The sequence below is a fragment of the Homalodisca vitripennis genome, chromosome 5 (genome assembly GCF_021130785.1).
Source record: "Homalodisca vitripennis isolate AUS2020 chromosome 5, UT_GWSS_2.1, whole genome shotgun sequence".
Taxonomy (NCBI): domain Eukaryota; kingdom Metazoa; phylum Arthropoda; class Insecta; order Hemiptera; family Cicadellidae; genus Homalodisca; species Homalodisca vitripennis.
The window spans coordinates 10,282,740-10,306,084 of record NC_060211.1 but is presented as its reverse complement, the minus strand read 5'-3'; the positions used below and the strand labels follow the sequence as shown (position 1 = coordinate 10,306,084).

General features: G+C 35.1%; 1 protein-coding gene across 1 annotated transcript in view; it reads left to right on the top strand.

Moving 5' to 3' along the window:
- The window catches only part of LOC124363352 (double-strand break repair protein MRE11-like), a 30,227-nt gene extending 13,862 nt beyond the window's left edge, over positions 1–16,365 (top strand). Inside the window, exons 7-10 of the mRNA XM_046818601.1 lie at positions 6,024–6,087; positions 7,057–7,277; positions 8,492–8,661; positions 16,260–16,365. Coding sequence (XP_046674557.1) covers positions 6,024–6,087; positions 7,057–7,277; positions 8,492–8,661; positions 16,260–16,365 — 561 coding nt within the window. The remainder of the gene's footprint in view (positions 1–6,023; positions 6,088–7,056; positions 7,278–8,491; positions 8,662–16,259) is intronic.
- The last annotated feature ends 6,980 nt before the right edge of the window (positions 16,366–23,345 follow it).

Genomic DNA, 23,345 nt, shown 5'->3' with positions numbered 1-23,345 from the left:
CACAAAACTAAGGCAAACGAAACGAAAACTGTCCTTTTCTTAAAAATGAATATCTATTGGAGTAATAAAATAAAAAATAACTTTTTTTATAGGTATTTTAGTTCTTGTATCTCATTATAAAGCATTTTACACGTGTTATAATATTTAAAAGTAACAAAATATTGAAAAATATGTCACCACAGATCGGCTCTGTGATAGTATGACCTGATACCCTCACGCCACCCTTCTATGATGATGAGCCAGTGGCTTAAATACAACATATGGAGGTGAATGAATTACTAGGGACAATCTATATTGATGGACTTTTAAAAGAAATATTTTATTTGTACCGGATCTTAACAGATCTAGATCATCGAATTCAGATCTAGATATTTTCAAATTGAACGGATAAAATGAGTTCTTTGATAATCCTTGGTAATTTTTTGTAAGATTTTAAAATATTTATTATTGGCCAATTTTCTGTATAATTGGTTAACAACACGTTCATGTCGGTCTAAAGTATTGTAATTTTTTAAATGACAATGCAATTTTATTGTACTTTTTGTTGTTGAGGGCTTGATAGCAGTAACTTCGCCTCTTTTTTTTCCTTGGGGCGGCCTACTGCCATAATAAAAACATTTTTCATTTCAACCAAAAATGAAAAATGCCTTATACGTACATTTTTTCAAAAACCTTGTTTTGAAGTTATTAATAATGCTTGTTATCATATTTTCAACGTCTAAAACCTAGCCTGGTAATATTCAGAGCATATTTATAAACCGTTGTATGGCTCACATCACTACCGACATGTTGGGTCACGCTGTCACATATGTTTTAACTATTTTCATAGTATGTCTATCGACATTCAACGTAATTAATTCCAATATATATATATATATATTCTGTTATTGTATGTATTATTTAATACTTATCAATGTATCATATTAATTGTATTATATTTAGCCATAATGGCTCTATTACTTTAGTGTTTTTCAAGTTGACTTGGTAAATATGATCAAATTTAGATAAATATTTGTAGTCTTTCTTATTTCATAATTTGTAGAAACATTCAATAAAATTGGTGTGATGAATTCAATTGTTAAGTTATTAAATATGAGAGATACTATTTTAAAAGTGAGAACCTATTGAACATGAGGTCCGTGCCTCAGACTGTCACATCACGTCCATGTACAAGTACGGTTCAATAGTCACTCAAGGTCCGTTCCCCATTATGACGTCTTAATGTTCACATCGCTGCTAATGGTAGTGTGGCCATGCTTTGCCACCATGTTGGTAAATAATTCCACGGATTTGTAAAGTGCATTCTTTTATTCGGTTTTTAAACGCAAAAAAGCACATCCTGATGAAATTCACAGGCAGTTTGTCTAAGATTTAATGAATGAATGATTCCTGCCTAAACACGTACCATTCAAAACTGTTTGCTTTCTAGTATTGTATATGTGCTTCGTGATAACGCTCGGCCTCACGTTGACAATAGACAATAGACAATAGACAAAAATTCTTTATTAACATGCTCATTGAGAACAGTATTAGCGTCATAGTAAACACTACAAGTTTTTTTTTTTTACAAAATATAAAGTTTTTGTAATGATATAAAAGGTTACATTGTAAAATTTAAATGTCAAAATACTCTTTGAAAAAATTCTTCTATGGAGTAGAAGGGGCGGTCAGCAAGCCATTTGTGTAGTGCTGGGTTTGAGTTTCATTCTCTCCTTTGTCTCTCAGCTCTGATGGCAGGTGGTTGTGAAGCTTCCTCCCGATGTATGTAGGCTTCTTTTCGAACTGTGACAGTCGGTGGGCTGGAAGGTCATACAAAGTAGTGTCTCTGAGGTTGTACTGATGAACTTCACCCCGCTTTTGGTAGGCCCTCTCTTACTGCGTGCATCACAGTTTCTTGAATGTATAGTGATACGATAGTGAGGATCTTATGGGTTCTAAAGGCTTCTCTACAGCTGTTTGGTGGTTGCAGTCCTGCAAGTGTTCTGACTGCGGTTTTTTGTTTTTTGAGAACCCTTTGAATCTGACCAGCTGATGTTCCTCCCCATGCTACTAAACCTATCTTATGTGAGCCTCAAACAAAGCGAAATAAGCAGCTCTTGTAGTTGTTTCATCAGTAGAAGCTTTGATGTTTTTAATTGCATAGAGGCTGGAAACTTAACTTCCCACAGAGTTTGTCTACATGAGAAGTCCAGGATAAGTTTTTATCCAGAGTTATGCCCAAAAACTTGACTTCGTCATTCATTGCAACATCTGGTATACATGGCACACATTCAGATCTCCTTCCAAAAGCTATTTGGGCAGTTTTGGTAGTGTTTACTGCTAAGTCATTGTTATGACAGTACTGATAGGTCATGTTGAGGGGATAGGTAGGATGTGATTGTCATATTTTCAGTTGAGGTTTCACTAAACATCAAGGTTGTGTCGTCAGCATACATCAAGGTTTAAGCATGCATCACCAATGTATTGAGGTAAGTCGTTAGTGAAAAGGATGAAGAGTACTGGTCCAAGAAAAACAGATCCTTGGGGGACACCTCGGTTTACAGGTAGGAGACTAGATCTTACATAATTGGATATTCCATTTTCTGTTTTGCTTAGCTCAACCAGTTGTTTTCGTCCTCCAAGGTAACTTTGGAACCAATTTTTAGCTGTTCCTGCTACTCCTAAGTTTTCCAGTTTCCGGATGATGAGATCATGGCTAAGACAGTCAAACGCTTTACTAAAGTCTAGGAAAATTCCAGTAGTTTAAGTTCCCTTCTTCAATACTATCTATAAGAGACTCTACCATTTTTATTATTGCAGTGGTGGTAGACCTGCCTTTAGTAAAGCCATGTTGACAGTTTGTCAGTAGATTATGTTTTTTCGCAGTGGTCCAGTAGCCTTCTGAGAAACAATTCTTTCGCACAGTTTTGAGAAAGTGGATACAAGAGAGATAGGTCTATAATTACTGGGATCTAAGTAGCTTCTATTTTTATATTTTGGATACACTTTTGATAGTTTTAGAGCTGAAGGAAATTTACCACTTCTGAAAGACTTATTGAATATGTCGACGAGGGGCAGTGCAAGTTTCTTCAGGGCAAAATTTGAGTATTTTTGAAGAAATCTCATCTAAAACCTGATGAGTTTTTTGATTTGAGGTTGTTAATGATTGTTCTGACTTCATTTTCATTTGTTTCTCGAAGGTTTATGAGTTGTTGAAGTGTTGGCTGTACAGGTGGTAAAAAAGTTCTTATAATATCCCATTATTTTTTTCTAACGTTTTTTCAGCTATGTGTAAAAAGTGAGAGTTTAGATGGTCTGCTACTTCTACAGAGTTGTCAATGATTTTTCCATTAACTTCTAGCTTTATTTCGTTCACTGACTTTCCTTTCTTGGACCATGTTGTGTTTATAACTTCCCACATAGCCTTGGATTTATTGTCGGCACGGGCAATGTGGTCTGAATGCCACTTGTTTTTCTGAGGATTTTCAGTCGTAGGTCATAGTTTTTTTTTTACATCTTATTGACTCTTTCCTTGTCATCAATAGATCCTGTCATTTCATATTTACTAAGGGCTATCAGGTATCTGTCCTTTAGTCTATTGGCTTCTTGGTCAGCAAAAATATTTAGGTTTTAGTTTATGGCGTGTTTTAAATTTCCTCTGAGGGCATGCTGCATCCATGGCAAGTCGTAGAGTAGAGCTCAATCTTTCAAAAAGCTTCGTCAGCATCTTCAGTTTGCAGAATGTTTGACCAGTTCTCTTCCCCAAGTATGCATTTGAGCTCTTGAAGATTTTTTCTTCTGAGGCAGCGACTCATTCTGAGTGGATTATCCTGTATTACTGCGAAGTTGACCTCACAGCTTTGGGCAGTATGGTCTGAGATGCCAGCATGGATCAAGCTTCTGCCTTTGTGTCAAGCTTCTCAGTGTCAATATTAGAACAAATCCAGTCGATAGAGGATTGTGTAGTTGGGGTAATTCTGGTCGCTGGAAGTTGTACCCTCTTGCTGTTATGAGAGGCCAGAGTCTCATCTAATAAAGTACTTCTTCTGTCAGGATTTAAAATGTCAACGTTTATGTCCCCCATTATGACCAGAGGATAGTAGTCTATTCTTGTACTAGTGATTATATTAGACACTGTTTCTAGCGCTAAATCAAAATCTCCGTTAGGAGATCTGTATGTACCAAGAATGTGGATAACTGATTGTTTAAGCCTGATTTTTGATGTTGTGGCAAGAACAAAGACGTGACTGAACAAGGTTCGTTAGGAACATCACCATTCACCGTAGAGCTGTGACGTTCATCTTTTCCCAAAACAAAAGTAATTTCTTGGTGTGAAATAATTGGAAAGCGATTACATTACAAAAGATTGTTGGAAATTGATGTAAACATAAAATTGCAGATGTCAACGGTCAGTAACAAAAGATTCAACATTTGAGCGATTTTATATAATCATTCCTTGATCAGTTTACCAGAGGTGAGTGTTCAGAACATGTTCTCTTGTTATTGATAATGAGATAGGAGGAAGTATTTTCTGAATGAAATAGAAGCAGAAGTCAACAAAAGGATAAACACATTTCCAGACTTTAAGTTAATAAAGCAACTAAAAAAGAAATCTAATTCCACCCCTCCTCCCCTTGCCTTTAACTATAACTTTTTTGGCTGTGCATCACTGCGGACTTAGCACTTGTTTCATTTCTTATGATTGGAAGCCATCACATTTCTCTGTTTATGTATAAGAATGAGTTTTCTCTGCTAAAATTAAGATAAAGTTTAAATATTCAAATCTCTAATTTTATTCATTTTTATCCCAATCTCAGTTTTCAACAGCAAGATTTCTAATTTAGTTACAGTAGAACATCTCATATCTGACTCTCCGAATATCCTAAAAGTTAAAATCCCATTTCCAAGCAATAAAAAGTATATATTTGATGAAAAACACTCACAGTAATAAAACAGTATATACAGTGTCAGTGAAATAATTTTTTTTAATACAAATATTTAGCGTACTTTATATAGTAACTGATTGTTGAAATCCCGAAAAGTCCAGACTCATTTCATGTTATTGTCTAATATTGGAAACAATTGATTCTTGATTGATTAGACTCTAGGTCGGATATCTTGAGCAGTCGGATATGCCGAGGTCAGATATGAGGAGTTCTACTATAACATTAAAATTTATAACTTCTAAAATAAATGTCCAATCATCTTAATAATTGGTACGTTGTTTTAACATAAGATATGGAGTAAATAAATGCTATTTTGGCAACTAGAAAAAAATTACTCACAGTTTGGTGATAGCTCAAAGTTCCTTTATTTTTTTTTTACAAACACGGAAATGGCGATGTTTGTAGCTGACGGCAACAAAGCAAATTATGAAAAAGGAGTGCGTGCGCATCAATATCCCTTCTTCTGTTTTGTGAGAAACAAGCTGGTGTGCGTGGATAGCCTACCACTCTCATAGTTCAAGCGCTAAAATTCACTAAAGTTATCAGTTTTTCATTTCTGAAAAAAAATAAAAATAAAGGAACTTTGAGCGATCACCAAACTGTGAGTTATTTTTTTCTAGTTGCCACAATTGCATTTATTTACTCCATATCTTATGTTAAAACAACGTACCAATTATTAAGATGATTGGACATTTATTTTGAAAGTTATAAATTTTTATGTTTCAAAAAAACAGGTGTTTCCTCCAAAATTTTAAAATCACAAAAAAGTTCATATTTTGAAAGATTTTTATACATAAAGTAATGAAAGTCACACCAAAATACTTTGTTTTCACTGCGTTAATGGGGAAATATATAGTTAGCCAATCTGCTGTTAGTAGGGACACAAGTAGTATATCACTTTATGTGGGGTGTCCCTAAACTTTCTGGCAACACTGTATATCAGATCCATGTGCAAACATAATCAGATCTGATCCAATGCAATATTTAGGTTAGATTGAAAAATAGGTTCCGATTTCAACATTCCTGTCAGCTCATTTATGACACATAATCCTAATAGGTACATTAATTATGTTGTATTAAAGTGCATTTTCTCCATAGGTTCAACTTTATTTGACAGAGAGAGTGGAAGACTTGGTCAGAAGATCACAAGATCAATTGACTGGTATGAATAATTTATTCTCCCAAACTATTGTCAATATGTATTTGGCTGAATAATGGCTAGATAAGTTGTGTGATTGTTTGGTTATAAATGAAAACCTGTACAAGAGCTTAACATGTACTGGAAATTTCAACACTACGTTTGAATGAATGTTGTAGATAAACCAGCAACTGTATAATCTTCCCTGTTACATCACTGTATTTGCTTGCTCTGTGCTTTTGTATTATATGGATTAATTAAAAAAAAATTGTATACCACTTCATAACGCACTCTTAACAGTATAAATCATCCGATGAGTGAAGCTGAATAGCATTGAAAGAGTGACCGATTTTCTTTTCTAGCATTATAACATATCCCTCGTGGTGCAAATGAATGAAAGGTAAACCGTAGTAACATTCATAGATTGCTGTAAAGATTGGTCTTAACTTGACCTTTGGGAAAATTTCAACATTTATACATACAAACAGAATAATCTATTAATAAATTAACAACAAAAAAATAATCTAGAACCAAATTTTCAATATAATTGACAAGTCAGAAACCCAACCACTCTCATAAAAGAAGAGAAAGCAAAAAACTTCGATCTAGGAGGTTCACATACAGCAAAAAAACTGTTTTGCTACTTTGCAATACGAAGATGTCTGTACTAGCAACCGTTGAAAACGCATCTATCGTGACCTAGGTAATAATCATCCTTTAAGTACCATAGATAATGTAAACTGTTATATAGATATGGATAGATTTTCAGATTATGGAGTTCTCGGATTCTAGGAGATGTGATTGGTAAAAATGCATAAATCTCTTGAAAATTCTATTATGAGGTTGATTACAATAGGCAGATGTCTATGTAATCTTCCTCAAATATAGTACCATAATTATTCTTAAATTTAACCTCTCAACTTTTATTGGGACTTTTCGAGTTGAATGGACCAAAACATACATGTGATAGATCTAAAAACAATATTTTTATAGGGCACAGAAAACAGCCCACACTGCCTCTGATACGACTGAGGGTGACGTATAGTGAGGAAATGGAATACTTCAACCCCATCAGGTTCGGCCAACAGTTCTCAGACAAGGTTGCCAACCCCATGGACATGATCTTACTGAAGCGTGAAAGAAAAGAGAAGAAGGTCAAATCAGAAGATCTGCTCGACAAGGACGCAATAAGAAATACTATTGATAATGATGAGGTTAGTCCAATGTTTGTTCTTTCTTTGCTTACCAGATAGTTGTTAGTAGTTTGAGAAAGGTAAAATATATAGTGAACCATCATAAATATTAGTTGAGACTTAAACTTATAATCTTTGGTACGATTGAAATTACCACAAGATTTAGATACCAGTTAGTACCAAAATTCAGAGAGCCACCTAACATAAACACAAGGTAATTTCTGTGTTCAACCCCTTCTACCTTTATAGGCTTACTTAGAACTGGTAGCATGGACTGTATAGACTGTGCAGATATAGTACTCTATGTTAATACACAGTATAGTGTGTAAAATACTCAGTGAAGGTGCAACTTCTTTGTTTCTGCAAATTTGCTATAGTGGACACTTCAAATTTTAACTCCTATGTGGTTGACAAAATGCCCAGTGGGCAAAAATATCTCATTTTTTGTTTTTTTATGCATATGAGGAATAGAATATCCTTGTAATATGGTAAAGACGAGCCTACTCTACCCATCATATAAAAACTGTCTGATAAAACCTGATTTTGCCCTGTTTAATTATAATGCCATAATTCAACAATATAATGTGTTACCTAGACTGCTTTACAAGCAACTCTATCACTGTAGTAATTATTAGTTTTGGCTGCAGTAACTTATTTTTAGGGATTTTTCATTTTATCTTGTAACAAACATTGCCTTGGATAACCTCTGGCTATCTATTTAATTGAGAATTAAATCACAAAAATTCTGTCTGTAATCACAAAAATTGGAACTAAAGGTAGATTTCTCATTTTGTAATAATATTCATAGATAATTTTGTGTAACCAAAAACCCAAGGATGTAGCTTTTGCTTAAATATTATTTTTAATAATGAAGGATTTTGGTAACAACATTGTAATAGACATTAATTGTCTTAGTTTAAGGTGAAATACATGCAAAAAATGCAGTTTTAAATCTGGAATCCAACCTCTAAGGGGAATAAGTTGTGTAAATAGATAATATTACAATGAAAATACACAAATTATACCAAAGCACTACAATCTCAGAATAAAACATAAAAGAGTTTTTGCCGAATGCTCAATCACGATCATCTGGAACGTTATTGTAACTGAAATAACAAATTTCAACTCACGTAAGGGGGAAAAATATAACCTGTATGTTTTTTGTTGCTGTTTGGATCTACAAAAAGTGATTGACTACTCTATGTGACTATACCACATTGGACAATTTGATACAGGAGGCGGTAGGGGATGAGTGGGGGAGCCGAGCTGAGACTGTGGTGGAGAGATACTTCTCCGAAGGGGGGGACGCCAAGCAACTGAGGGTGTTGTCTGTACGAGGGTTAGCAGAGGCAGTCAAGAGGTTCATCGACAAGGGTGACAATGATGCCATCTCTGATATAACAAAGTATGTATTGCTGTTCCAACTAGATTTTTTGCCTTTAGAAAAGTTTTCTATAAAATTAAAAAATATCTTAATAGAGAAAGAATATTATTCAGAAAAAGATTTTCTAATTGATGCAACCTTGAATAAATTACTCTCCAACCACTTCAAAACTTTTTAATTTGTATGTATATGTATATATATACAGAGTGAGTTTTATGTCCTGGCACACCTGGATATAATTTAAACGGCCCGAGATATCTATGTGAAACCTTGACCCTACCTATTATAACATATTTTTTTAATTTTTCAAGTTGTTGAAAATTTTGCCCCCATCCAAAAAAACGAAATCCAATAATGCAAACTAGAGGTCTCAACGTTTATTTTAACAGATTTTATGACAACATTTACAATAATAAAATCAGTAACTGTCTTGTCCTGTTTATCGTAACATGAGTCAACACTAACGCAAATTCTAAAAACAGTTACCTGTTTTAATGTAGCAGGTGTTCAAACTGTTCACCTTCGGCTGTTTGACAGTGTGCTAGACGTGTGTAAAAACTTGAGACAGCATTCAAGAAATGATCTCTAGGAATTGTTTGAAATAAGTTCAAAATTCTTTGCGTTAAGTCATGGACGTCAATTGGCTTTGTTCTGTAAACCAGATATTTCATGTAGCCCCAAAAAAAGTAATCAAATGGGTTAAGGTCAGGAGACCTTGCTGGCCATTCCACAGCGCCCCTTCGGCCTATCCACCTTCTTGGGAAGACATTATTTAGCAAAACACTATTTAAAGGCGCTACGTTATGATGTATATTTGTCTTTAAGATAAATTTCTGTTTAAACTTTAAGCTTAAGTGTTAGACCACTTTATATGAAGTACATGTACGGGTACAATGGCTATAAACATAAACAGATTTTATTTATCGTGGCAACAAAGCAAACTCTATATCGGTGTTGGTGCACATACATGGGAAAATCTTACAAAAAAGCGTGCGAAGCCGCGGGAAAGATCTAGTATGAAATAAAAATGTTTTTCTTGATTCTAAAAGATGGTGAAGATAAGGGAATTGTACATATGAGGAGTAGGCATATTAGATAAAGGGTTTCTTCAACTATGCATTCTATTATTATAGTAGTAAAACTTGCCTTCGGCTCGCTGGGGGCTACGCCCCCAGGCCCCCAAAGTAAACGCTTGCAAATTCGGGGATAAGCGGAATTCGGTGACTGGTTAAGTCCGGACATTAAGTAAATGACAAGGGATTTAAAAATTGACCTTTTTCATAGATTTTTTTCCGGATTCGTAAAAACTTTTGACTTTGAGGGCATTTTGCGGTTAAACCGTTAGAGATACGACAAAAAGTGACTGGACCTTTCTTGTTGGAAATTTAATTTTGTCTTTCGATTGTGCCCTCAGATCTGATCTACGACCTATGGTTTAGCCAGAAATGAGCTCGGGAGAAAAGTCTGCACGGGTCAGCTATCTTGAATTGTTTAGTATAAACATAATAAAAACCGACCTCAAGGCAGTATTTTAAGTCGAACAGGGGGTTTAATATCACCAGGAGACTATCTAGTCAAGGCGAGAAATTCCCTGGGTGGGTGATTAATGTTAAGGAGGTTAAGACAAGAGGGGGTTTAATTTCGTCAGGATATTGTCTGGTCATATGAACAAATTCCCAGGGGGGGTTAACGTTACCGGGGGATAAGTCTCCAGGGGGTTATCTGGTCATACCAGGATCTTCCCAGGGGGGGGGGGGGGTTTTAAGAGATTTGGTGACTGGTAAAATTCGGACATGAGGTCATGGCAGGAAATTCCCTGGGGGGGTTTAATGTTACCAGGGGGGTTAACACATCAGGGGGTTGAAATGTACAGGAGGTTATCAGGTCATACCAGGAAATCCCCGGGGGGGGGGTTAATATTACCGGGGGTTAATGACACACTTGGGCCTTTTTTAGAGGGTATTGTGTCTGTGAACATAATAAATATTCCTCTGTCCCTATCTACTATTGACGCTTAGCTAACGCTCAGCCAACTCCCGAAGTCACTGAACCTTTTCTGTAGATCACGTGATTTCCTAAATCCCGTTTAAAATTTGTTTTGAGTTACGACCAACCGTTTAGCCGCTATCAAGCCCGGAATGTAAATTTTTAGGCGAAAATGTCCAATATTTTCACTTAATCGCGTTTTGCGGTCAAACTAAGGGAAATATAGTAAAAAGTCACTGGACCTTTTTTGTAGGTCATCTTATTTCCTAAATAAAACGTTAGTCTTATTTTGACCTCCGACCAATGGTTTCGCCGCTATCGACCCCAAAAACAAAAGTTTCGCGTAAAAGTTACAACAAAATTGTACATAATCACGTTTTTTTGGCCAAACCAAATCGAGATAGGGCAAAAGATTACTGGACCTTTTCTGTAGATCGCGCAATTTGCTAATTTGATGGGTCAATCAGATTTGAGCTACGACCAACGGTTCGGCCGCTATCGGGCTTGAAACATTATTTTTATCGAAAAAATCTCTGGAATTTCAAATGTTCGAGCGTTTTGTCGCTTAACCATGGAAGATAGAGCAAAAAGTCATTAGACCTTTTTTGTAGTTCACTTCATTCCTGACCATGAATTTTTCCGTCAGATCCGAGCTAGCTCCAACGGTTCGCCTGCTATCGGGCTTACAAAAAAATGCCTGCAGGGGTGAAGAATGCGCGATTTTTTGGGAATTTTTTTGAGGGGTTGAAAATGAAAAAATTCTCACTTTTCGGGATTTTCCTGGTGGTTACACGTGGAAAGCTATCTGTGTACCAAAATTTCAAGTCTCTAACTCATCTGGAAGTAGGTTAGAATTAGTATACGTGAGTGAGTGAGTCAGTCAGTTACACATGAGGTTGTATATATATTAGACTCGCCTTCGGCTCGCTGGGGGCTACGCCCCCAGGCCCCATTTGGGTGTTGGCTAATTTCGGGGATAAGCGGAATTCGGTGATTGGTTAAATTCAGACGTGATGTTTCCAAATTTTATTTATCCGTTCTCGAGAATCTTACGGGTCGTAAAGCTTCGCTAACGCTCAGCCAAAAGATGTGTGGTGTACAATAATTAATCAATTGATGTGGTACAAGAGTTAAGTTATGTGTTCGCGAAATTTAGAGACAAGAAGAATTTGGTTTTAACCAAAGTCAGAGGACGTTTTATACCATAGATTAATTTTCCGGATTTACCCAAACTTTTGACTTTGAGGGGGTTTTGCGGTTAAACCGTTAGAGATACGACAAAAAGTGACTGGACCTTTCTTGTCGGAAATTTAATTTTGTCTTTCGATTGTGCCCTCAGATCTGATCTACGACCTATGGTTTAGCCAGAAATGAGCTCGGGAGAAAAGTCTGCACGGGTCAGCTATCTTGAATTGTTTAGTATAAACATAATAAAAAACCGACCTCAAGGCAGTATTTTAAGTCGAACAGGGGGTTTAATATCACCAGGAGACTATCTAGTCAAGGCGAGAAATTCCCTGGGTGGGTGATTAATGTTAAGGAGGTTAAGACAAGAGGGGGTTTAATTTCGTCAGGATATTGTCTGGTCATATGAACAAATTCCCAGGGGGGGTTAAACGTTACCGGGGGATAAGGTCTCCAGGGGGTTATCTGGTCATACCAGGATCTTCCCAGGGGGGGGGGGTTAAGAGATTTGGTGACTGGTAAAATTCGGACATGAGGTCATGGCAGGAAATTCCCTGGGGGGGTTTAATGTTACCAGGGGGGTTAACACATCAGGGGGTTGAATGTACAGGAGGTTATCAGGTCATACCAGGAAATCCCCGGGGGGGGGTTAATATTACCGGGGGTTAATGACACACTTGGGCCTTTTTTAGAGGGTATTGTGTCTGTGAACATAATAAATATTCCTCTGTCCCTATCTACTATTGACGCTTAGCTAACGCTCAGCCAACTCCCGAAGTCACTGAACCTTTTCTGTAGATCAACGTGATTTCCTAAATCCCGTTTAAAAATTTGTTTTGAGTTACGACCAACCGTTTAGCCGCTATCAAGCCCGGAATGTAAATTTTTAGGCGAAAATGTCCAATATTTTCACTTAATCGCGTTTTGCGGTCAAACTAAGGGAAATATAGTAAAAAGTCACTGGACCTTTTTTGTAGGTCATCTTATTTCCTAAATAAAACGTTAGTCTTATTTTGACCTCCCGACCAATGGTTTCGCCGCTATCGACCCCAAAAACAAAAGTTTCGCGTTAAAAGTTACAACAAAATTGTACATAATCACGTTTTTTCGGCCAAACCAATCGAGATAGGGCAAAAGATTACTGGGACCTTTTCTGTAGATCGCGCAATTTGCTAATTTGATTGGTCAATCAGATTTGAGCTACGACCAACGGTTCGGCCGCTATCGGGCTTGAAACATTATTTTTATCGAAAAAATCTCTGGAATTTCAAATGTTCGAGCGTTTTGTCGCTTAACCATGGAAGATAGAGCAAAAAGTCATTTGACCTTTTTTGTAGTTCATTTCATTCCTGACCATGAATTTTCCGTCAGATCCGAGCTAGCTCCAACGGTTTCGCCCGCTATCGGGCTTACAAAAAATGCCTGCAGGGGTGAAGAATGCGCGATTTTTTGGGAATTTTTTTGAGGGGTTGAAAATGAAAAATTCTCACTTTTCGGGATTTTCCTGGTGGTTACACGTGTAAAGCTATCTGTGTACCAAATTTCAAGTCTCTAAACTCATCTGGAAGTAGGTTAGAATTAGTATACGTGAGTGAGTGAGTGAGTCAGTCAGTCAGTTACACATGCGGTTGTATATATATTAGACTCGCCTTCGGCTCGCTGGGGGCTACGCCCCCAGGCCCCCAAAGTAAACGCTTGCAAAATTCGGGGATAAGCGGAATTCGGTGACTGGTTAAGTCCGGACATTAAGTAAATGACAAGGGATTTAAAAATTGACCTTTTTCATAGATTTTTTTCCGGATTCGTAAAAACTTTTGACTTTGAGGGCATTTTGCGGTTAAACCGTTAGAGATACGACAAAAAGTGACTGGACCTTTCTTGTTGGAAATTTAATTTTGTCTTTCGATTGTGCCCTCAGATCTGATCTACGACCTATGGTTTTAGCCAGAAATGAGCTCGGGAGAAAAGTCTGCACGGGTCAGCTATCTTGAATTGTTTAGTATAAACATAATAAAAACCGACCTCAAGGCAGTATTTTAAGTCGAACAGGGGGTTTAATATCACCCAGGAGACTATCTAGTCAAGGCGAGAAATTCCCTGGGTGGGTGATTAATGTTTAAGGAGGTTAAGACAAGAGGGGGTTTAATTTCGTCAGGATATTGTCTGGTCATATGAACAAATTCCCAGGGGGGGTTAACGTTACCGGGGGATAAGTCTCCAGGGGGTTATCTGGTCATACCAGGATCTTCCCAGGGGGGGGGGGGTTAAGAGATTTGGTGACTGGTAAAATTCGGACATGAGGTCATGGCAGGAAAATTCCCTGGAATGAAATGATTTGAAATGATTTGAAATGATTTATTTAATGAAATGATTTATTTATTTAGCCCAATAGAACATTACAATGTTATAAGGCTCGTCAAGAAATAATAACACTAAATACTAAATAACAATTTTTAAAAAAAATACTAACTACAACACAAGTAACATATAGCTAATACTAGGTGGTATGATATTTCACATCTTAATTATTTTCTGGTGAATTCGGACGAAAATCGTCAAAAGTATAAATTTCAGTTTGAAAGCATGTATTCTTTAATAGTTTTTTTGAAAGCCTTTAATGTAGGAATCTCTCTCCATGCTAAAGGTTAATTTGTTAAAAAAAATGCTGACTATTGTAAGAGAAAGATGTTTTAAAAATGGGTTGTTCTGTGTATAGGAACAGGTAGAAAATAAACTATTACGTGTTGTGTAGTTATGATGGGAGATAAAGGGATTGGGACTGTATTCTTTTATATGTTTGAGTTAAAACTTCCATTATGTAAATACTTCTTACTGTTAAAATTTGAAGATTAAAAAAATGTCCTCTACATGATTGATTAAATTTCAAATTTCCTAGAATTCGGATTGCTCTCTTTTGAGTTTTGAAAACCTGTTCAATAAATGGTGAACTTCCCCAGGAAACAATTCCATATCTCAACACAGATTCGAAATAGCCAAGATAAATAGTTTTTGCTGTTCTTAAGTCAGTCAAGCCTCTAATTTTAACGAATAGCATAAACATGCTGAATTTAGTTTCCCATTTTAACTGACTGATGTGATTTTCCCATCTAAGATTGGTCATCTAAAGTAACACCAAGAAATTTACAATTTTTTGTAGAAGTAAGTTTACTTTTGGTAAAAAGTTATTTCAAGTTTGTTCTCTAAAGTTTCTAATAAAGTGAAAATTAAGTATGGATGTTTTGGAAATATTTAAGGATAGTTTGTTAGCTTTAAGCCAGTTAAAAATCAAACTAATGTTATCATATAATTTTTGAGATAGTTCAGTTTTATTGTCAGATTTAATCAAACTAGTGGTGTCATCAGCAAAGAGAATTAATTTGTCACATAAATTGAACTGCTTGGGTAAGTCGTTTATAAAAATTAAAAATAATATTGGACCTAAAACTGACCCTTGGGGTACGCCTGCCTCCAAATAGCGGGCAGGGAGATAGATTTTATGGACAGAACCAGCACTGTTTTTGAAACTATCTCTACAACCTGGGCTGCGATCCCTCAGAAAGCTACTAAAACCAATTGAGAGCAACTCCTCTGATGCCATAATACTCCAATTTATTTAACAAAATTTCATGGTCTACACAATCAAAAGCCTTCTGGAGGTCACAGAACAGGCCACAGGTCGACTGTCCCTGGTCCAAGGCAGTTAGCACATAATCAGTTAAACTTATGATAGCATCTGAAGTTGACAAATTAGATTGAAAACCAAATTGATTTTTATTTATTATTGAGAATGATTTTAAAAAAATTTTCAAGCCGTAATTTTACAATAGTTTCTAATAATTTTGAAAAAACTGAAAGAACTGAAATAGGCCTGTAATTTTCTGCAAGATTTGAATTATTGTTTTTAAATATTGGAGTTACTCTGGCTACCTTGAGACATTCAGGGAAGGACTCCGTGAGTCAGGGAGCTATTCACCAAAGAGCAAAGAGTTTTGACAGGATGTGGATGTGTTCCTTCAATATCCTTGGAGGTATTCCATCCAGGCCTGGTGACTTACTTGATTTAAATTTACTTATAACTTCAATTATCTCTTTTTCACAAACAGGATAGAGATAAAAATGAACCATTAACAAATGGATTTGGCAAAAAATTTTGTGGATCGTAATGCCTTGAATTCAGCAAGTCAAGTTGGTTTGAGATAATATGAGGTACACTTGTGAAGTGCCTGTTAAATGCTATTGCAACATCCATTGGCTCAGTAATATCTTGTCCATTAACAATTAGATTAATGTTTTTTACAGAAGCGAATGATTTAGTCTCTGAATTAATGATATTCCAAGTTGTTCTTGGAATATTTTTAGAGGATTGTATTTTATTTACTAGGGGTTCTCTTTTTGCGTAAAGGACTATTTTCTTATGATGTTTAAGGTAAGTTTTATATTCTTTCCAGCTATTTTTCTGTGTTTATTGACTTGGCTCTGGCAAACAGCTCCCTTGACAGGACAGCATCTTGCCCTATACCACATCAGTTACCCAGGAATATGGACTTGACTTAAGTTTTGTTATTGTTTTTAATGGGAATTGCTAATTCATAATATAATATCAGCTTAATCAACAAATTTTGAGATATTTGCATCAACCGATTCACCAGAAATCACATCAAACCAGTCCTCCTTTTGCAGAAAGTCATGAAACATTCTATGACCCTGCTCAGAAAATATCCTATGTGTAATTATTTTACTATTTTCATTTTTTAGTAATAAATTATTGACATTTATTTTTCAAAATTTGAGAAAAATTATGATCTGAAAAGCCAGAGTGAAGGTTTAAGACTTGATAGCAGATTCTGAGGTATGTTACTAACAATATTATCTAAACAAGATTCAACATTTTTGGTAACTCTAGTAGGTTCATTTATAAAATATCTAAAATTATAACATTTTAAAATATTCTTAAAAGCTAAAGACTCTGAGTTATGGTTTAATAAATTAATGTTAAAATCACCTAAGACAACTAAGTACTTTTTCTCTTTCAAAGCTAATTCAAATAACAATTGCAACTTGGAAATGAATATATGAATATCGGAGTCTGGTGTTCTGTAACAACTAACAGTTAAAATATTTAATTTATTAGAATTAGTTGAAATTAACTCTATAGAGGAACATTCAAAAACAAAGTCTTCACTAAATTTACAAAATATCATTACGTTCAATAAATTGTATATGATTTTTTACAAGAAGAACAAGAACCTCCCCGTGTCAAACTAATTCTACAATAAATTGAGGCTACAACGTAATTTTTTATCTGAAAATATTTTAAGTTTTTTGCTGACAACCAATGTTCACTTATAGCAATTATATCTACATTTAACATCATGACTTCAGATACTCCAGCTGTATAACTTTTATTTAGGATACTTTGAGCATTTTGGTGTAATAAGGTTTAGGTTTTTATATTATTAATATTTGTTTTTTGTGAATCTATACGGTTCTTACAGGTTAAAGAAGTATTGTTTTGTGAATGTGATATACAGGCTAGGTTACTGTTAAATATTTTCTTTGCGCTGGATGTTTTTTTGGTTTATTTATGCATTTTGCAGAGTTTCTCATTAGGTGTTGATGCATGGATGTTATGTAGAATAATGTCAGCTGATGGATCGTTAGTTGCCACATGAAGTGTGAGGGGTTTATTGATTAAAAAAGTGGAAGTTGTTTTCCGGTGAAGGAGCTTTGCTTTTACTACATGTTTGTCCTGGTGTATGGATGTCTTTTTGTACAATTGTGGGTTTTTTCACCTTTAAAGACTGATGAATTAGTTCGGCTAAAAAATGTTTACCTGATTTATTTAAGTGTAGTCCAAAATTTAGTATAATGTGTAAGATGTAGTGAACTCGTGTCAATAAAATTACATAATTTTACATTACTAGCAGCATCCTCAATCTTTACATTTACTTTTCTTATACTCTCATTGAGGAGCAGGACTGATCTAATCTATGAGGGATACCGATTAATTGACATGTTAGTGTTGAGAGTTATATTAGAAAATGTATTAAAATTAAAATTAACTACACTAGCACTAGTGGAGTCTGTGATGTTGTTTGTCCCAGCGAGTAAGATAGCATGATCATTAAAGGTAAAACTCCTAGTCAAGTCCTGCAGGTTGTTGGCTACGTAGTTAAAAGGGGCTCCCGAACTGCTGACTTACCGTTACCTCGTAACCGCTGCCTAGTTTGGCTTCGAGAATCGGTGCAGAGGTCCCGGCCATGACTGTCCGCAGCAAGCAAAATTTTCCTCTTTGTTATTTTTTCTTTGGCTGGATTACTCTGCTGTGTTTTTCTAGTCGGTGTGATCTTTGTTTTGTTTTTAGATCTACTGGAGTTTAAAGGTAAAGTTCCGATCACACTACAAACTTCCTCTGGATCATCAATGCGACCCTCAAGCACTTGAAAAGAGTTTCTCAATGGCAGTGTAAATGTTTTAAGTTTTTTTGTCTTTATCAAAGTTTTCTTTTTCATTTTTTCAGGCAAACATGTTGGAGATTGTGAGTAGGAGAAACTGCTGGTATTTTTATTTAATAATTTCATTATTTCTTCTTTCTTTTTGGAGGACTAACATTTCTAGGTTATTGTTATGAATCTTGAGTTGTTTTATTTCTTCATTGGCTGCTATTAAGTCTTTATTTAAGGTGTCTACAACTAAGTTAAGAGTTTCAAGGTGTTTCTCTAGTAGTTTTATTTATAAATTCACTATCTTCATCATCATTACCTTCATCAGATTTAGTTTCCAATACTTTGGATATACCACAGATATCAGATAGATTGTTATTTTTATTTATTGGGTGCACATATATAACAGCTCCAGTTTTGATTTGGATTCTGCAATAATTTTAAATTGAGAGTAATTTATGTCTGTACATTGCAAGTGATACCACTGTAGACACTGATCAGAACATTGTATAGATGGTTTTGATTTTAATAGTTTTTTTGAACAGTTTCCACAATTATAATTATAAGACTTCTGCTTTCTTTTCATTTTTGATTTTTTTTTTTTAATTATAAAATAGGCCTACGAATGAAATAAATAGTAAAATATGGAAGAATTTGTAAAAGAGAATGAAAAATATATTAATATTTCAATTAAGAGAGGATAATTTAACTAAATTGTGACATAAAAAGTATAAAGTTTACGATGTAGTTTTGAACCTGGAACCTTCAGATTCAAAGTCTGTCACACAACCCATTGAGCCCATCCAACAGATATGAAAATATAAGTCAAACTAGGACAATGATAGTTTATTGTAGATGAAGGTAGATTAGGTTGTCAGAGATAAGTCAGTCACTGTCCAAAGGTCAGCTATCCTTGATAAGAAGAGTAGACCTTCCTTATCTACTATCTAAATGGGGGGGTTTAATGTTACTAGGGGGGTTAACACATCAGGGGGTTGAATGTACAGGAGGTTATCAGGTCATACAGGAAATCCCCGGGGGGGGGTTAATATTACTGGGGGTTAATGACACACTTGGGGCCTTTTTTAGAGGGTATTGTTGTCTGTGAACATAATAAATATTCCTCTGTTTCCCTATCTACTATTGACGCTTAGCTAGACGCTCAGCCAACTCCCGAAGTCACTGAACCTTTTCTGTAGATCACGTGATTTCCTAAATCCCGTTTAAAATTTGTTTTGAGTTACGACCAACCGTTTAGCCGCTTATCAAGCCCGGAATGTAAATTTTTAGGCGAAAATGTCCAATATTTCACTTAATCGCGTTTTGCGGTCAAACTAAGGGAAATATAGTAAAAAGTCACCGGACCTTTTTTGTAGGTCATCTTATTTCCTAAATAAAAACGTTAGTCTTATTTTGACCTCCGACCAATGGTTTCGCCGCTATCGACCCCAAAAAAACAAAAGTTTCGCGTAAAAGTTACAACAAAATTGTACATAATCACGTTTTTCGGCCAAACCAATCGAGATAGGGCAAAAGATTACTGGACCTTTTCTGTAGATCGCGCAATTTGCTAATTTAATGGGTCAATGAGATTTGAGCTACGACCAATCGGTTCGGCGCTATCGGGCTTGAAACATTATTTTTATCGAAAAAATCTCTGGAATTTCAAATGTTCGAGCGTTTTGTCGCTTAACCATGGAAGACAGAGCAAAAAGTCATTAGACCTTTTTTGTAGTTCACTTCATTCCTGACCATGAATTTTCCGTCAGATCCGAGCTAGCTCCAACGGTTCGCCCGCTATCGGGCTTACAAAAATGCCTGCAGGGGTGAAGAATGCGCGATTTTTTGGGAATTTTTTTGAGGGGTTGAAAATGAAAAATTCTCACTTTTCGGGATTTTCCTGGTGGTTACACGTGGAAAGCTATCTGGTGTACCAAATTTCAAGTCTCTAACTCATCTGGAAGTAATGGTTAGAATTAGTATACGTGAGTCAGGTCAGTCAGTCAGTTACACACATGGCGGCTGGTATATATTATAGGGATATACCTCCTGAATAAATGTTAAAATATACTCAAAATGCAATTATTGATTAAAAAATATTATATATAGTAGTTTAATGTGGCTAAATATAATGTGAAAAAATCCTTAGGGGCACCAATATTATAAACACTCCTGTTTGTGGTCCGGTCTCCTGAATGTGTTTAAAAATACCGCATTTGTAGACAATTCAATGATTCCCAAGCTAACAACAGAATTCTTTCATAAAAATATAAATAGCTTGTTTTTAATATTCATTTAAGTAGAAGTTTAATTTTATCAACTAATACAAGACATGATATGAAAAAATATAAGCATCACAATTCAAATTATATTATAGCACTCATCTTAAGAATTATTACAGTTTTGCTATTCTTGCTTTACAGGTCCGTTAATGTTGGCATAAAACCAATAAAATTAATGTAATAAAAAAATTTTTTATTTTGAAAAAAAACTCAACAGTTTAGCAAACATCAAAAATGATTTGTCAAAAGGTAATTCCTTATATTTCAGAATAAAATTATTTGAACGTATTATAAAACAAACTCTTTGTCTTTTGCCTTGAATGATTAATAATCTCTGTGTGTATACCCCAAATGTGGGGGGGGGGGGGGGTGGGGGGGGGGGGGGGTGGGGGGGGGGGGGGGTGGGGGGGGGGGGGGGTGGGGGGGGGGGGGGGTGGGGGGGGGGGGGGGTGGGTTTTCAAATGGGGTTTTCACAAATCTAATGACACTATAATTATTTAAATATAATAATAGAGCAGAGTTTTATTGTGTAAAACATGTGACAAATATGGCCTATATTGAGAGCTGCCGTTTATTCAGGTTTTGTATTGTTGGTTATTCACTGAGAACCTCTATGTGGGCCACGTCTTGTCACAGTAAATTTGCTCTAAATCAATTATTTATTGGTTCGATTTAAATACTTATCGTGCCATCGAATTTAATTGCAATACAATCCCTTAGAAGAATATTATTCTTGTAAATATTTAATAAATTACTAGTTCTAAGAAAATTACAGTTTTTTTTAAATTTTAATGGCCGCCATTCAAAAGTATTAAAAATAATGTCATAATATTTAGTATTGGGATTTTTTATTCGGAAATTATATTTTATTTTAAATTCATAGCTCTGAATACAGGAAAATTATTAATTCGTACTCACTTTCTTACAAGTTACACTCTTAAATATACAAAGTGTCCCAAAAAATTGTGTTCAAGCGAAAGCCAAAATATAGAGCGTCCCTAAATGTTTACACAAATAACCTAAAACATGCTATCCGATTTTTTTTAGTTTACGTTATTAATTTGTGTGTGCTTTTTTACTAAAACTCTTGACTGTTAAAACGTTTTAGGCTATAGCCACTATTATCTTAAATAGTTAAGATAATATCTTCAACTTTTTTTTCAAAATTACCTGACTGGTAATGTATCTGACGGATATAAATTTATCACCATACATCTATCCGTAGTGTTTAAACAAATCATTAAATTTAATGTTAAAAAAAGTGAAAATGTTTCAACTATTCTAAAATCTTTAAAAACAAATTTAAAAATGTGTTTCTCAGTCATCATTAAAAAAAACATGTAAGTTTATATCAGTTATTTACCTTAAAAATGTCGCAGTGCTATCCTAATCACATCATATATTAACTTCCACTCAGTGCTTAATTTCTAAAATTTTAGGTGTGGGAACTCTTAAAGCGGGAAGCTCAGACGGTGGGTATGGGAATACACCCCAGGAAGGAGGGGGGCCCTCACCCAGGAAAACTTTTGAAAATTATAACTGTAAACCTTTGTTTTTTAGGCCACCCAGACATAATAAATACATTCATTTTTATAAAATACCAAGTGATATTTTAATGCTGTTTATTTTTCTTTAAGGTGCTTGATTAGGATGTAAGAAAATAAAAACATGAATTTAAATTATTGAGTTTACTCTCTACTCTACTCTACTCCATTAACACCTTGTTGCCTACTTTAAATTTCCGAAAAATATTTGGTTTGATTTCATTGACCATTTTGTTTGAATCAATGAAGCTCGCCAATATTAATTTTTTAATGAATGGTAAATATAAAATCAAATTTGAGCCTCATTCACAGTTTTATTTATACACAATTACAGTAGTAATAATAATAATATTATATGTAAATGGATGTTTGTTAATATTACAGCTTTTTTACAAGTTTTGCATATTTTACAAAAAAATTGCATACCTTATGGGTACAAAAACAATATTAATACATTCAAAATAAACCAACTTCTTGGGAAAGGAAAAGGAAGCGTTTAATTACACACCAAAATAAATGACAACACAGAGTGGAGTAAACACGGTTTATTTTTTAAAAATTTAGTGTAGTTTTAAAAAGTTAAGGTTGATTATTTTATTTGCTTATTAGTTATTATAACAAATATGTACGGATTTGTAGTTATAAATATTGTAAGGCAATGCCAAGACTGTTGGTAAACTTAGTTTTAGTTGTTTTGTTAATTTTTAAAGTGAAAACTACAAAGAAACAAAACAACAATACACAAAACTAACTGTAAGTACAAAAAAGAACTCAGAAAACTTGAGTTCAGAACAAAACTATAAGTTAGGCGTAGGCTAGTATATTTTAATGAAAACTTAATGTTCTGAAATTCTAAAAGATATTTAAAAAACAGATTTAGGAAAAAAGTTCCCACAATGCAATGCTGTCTTCATGGTAAGTTTTCTGCCCTCGTTGTTTTGACTTGGTGTTCAAGTGCAGAATGGTGTCCTTCGCCAGCCAGGTTTTGACGTGTCGCTCGAGATTGTATCTAGACCACAGGAGGTCCTGGGAGCCTGATCCGCAATAAATCGCAAACAGTGCTAATGTAGAGTGAAGATCTAAGAGGAGACATAATTAGATTCATTGCAGAAAACCCCACGTTCACATTCTAGCACTAAGAGACACTGCAATACTATTTATGATGGAAATCAGTTTCTTAAACGACGGCGGTTAGCTCTAGAATAGTAGGTTTCTCTCCACTTAACATAGGCTTCAGTCCCTGCTTGAAGTGTCTGAAGTCTCTA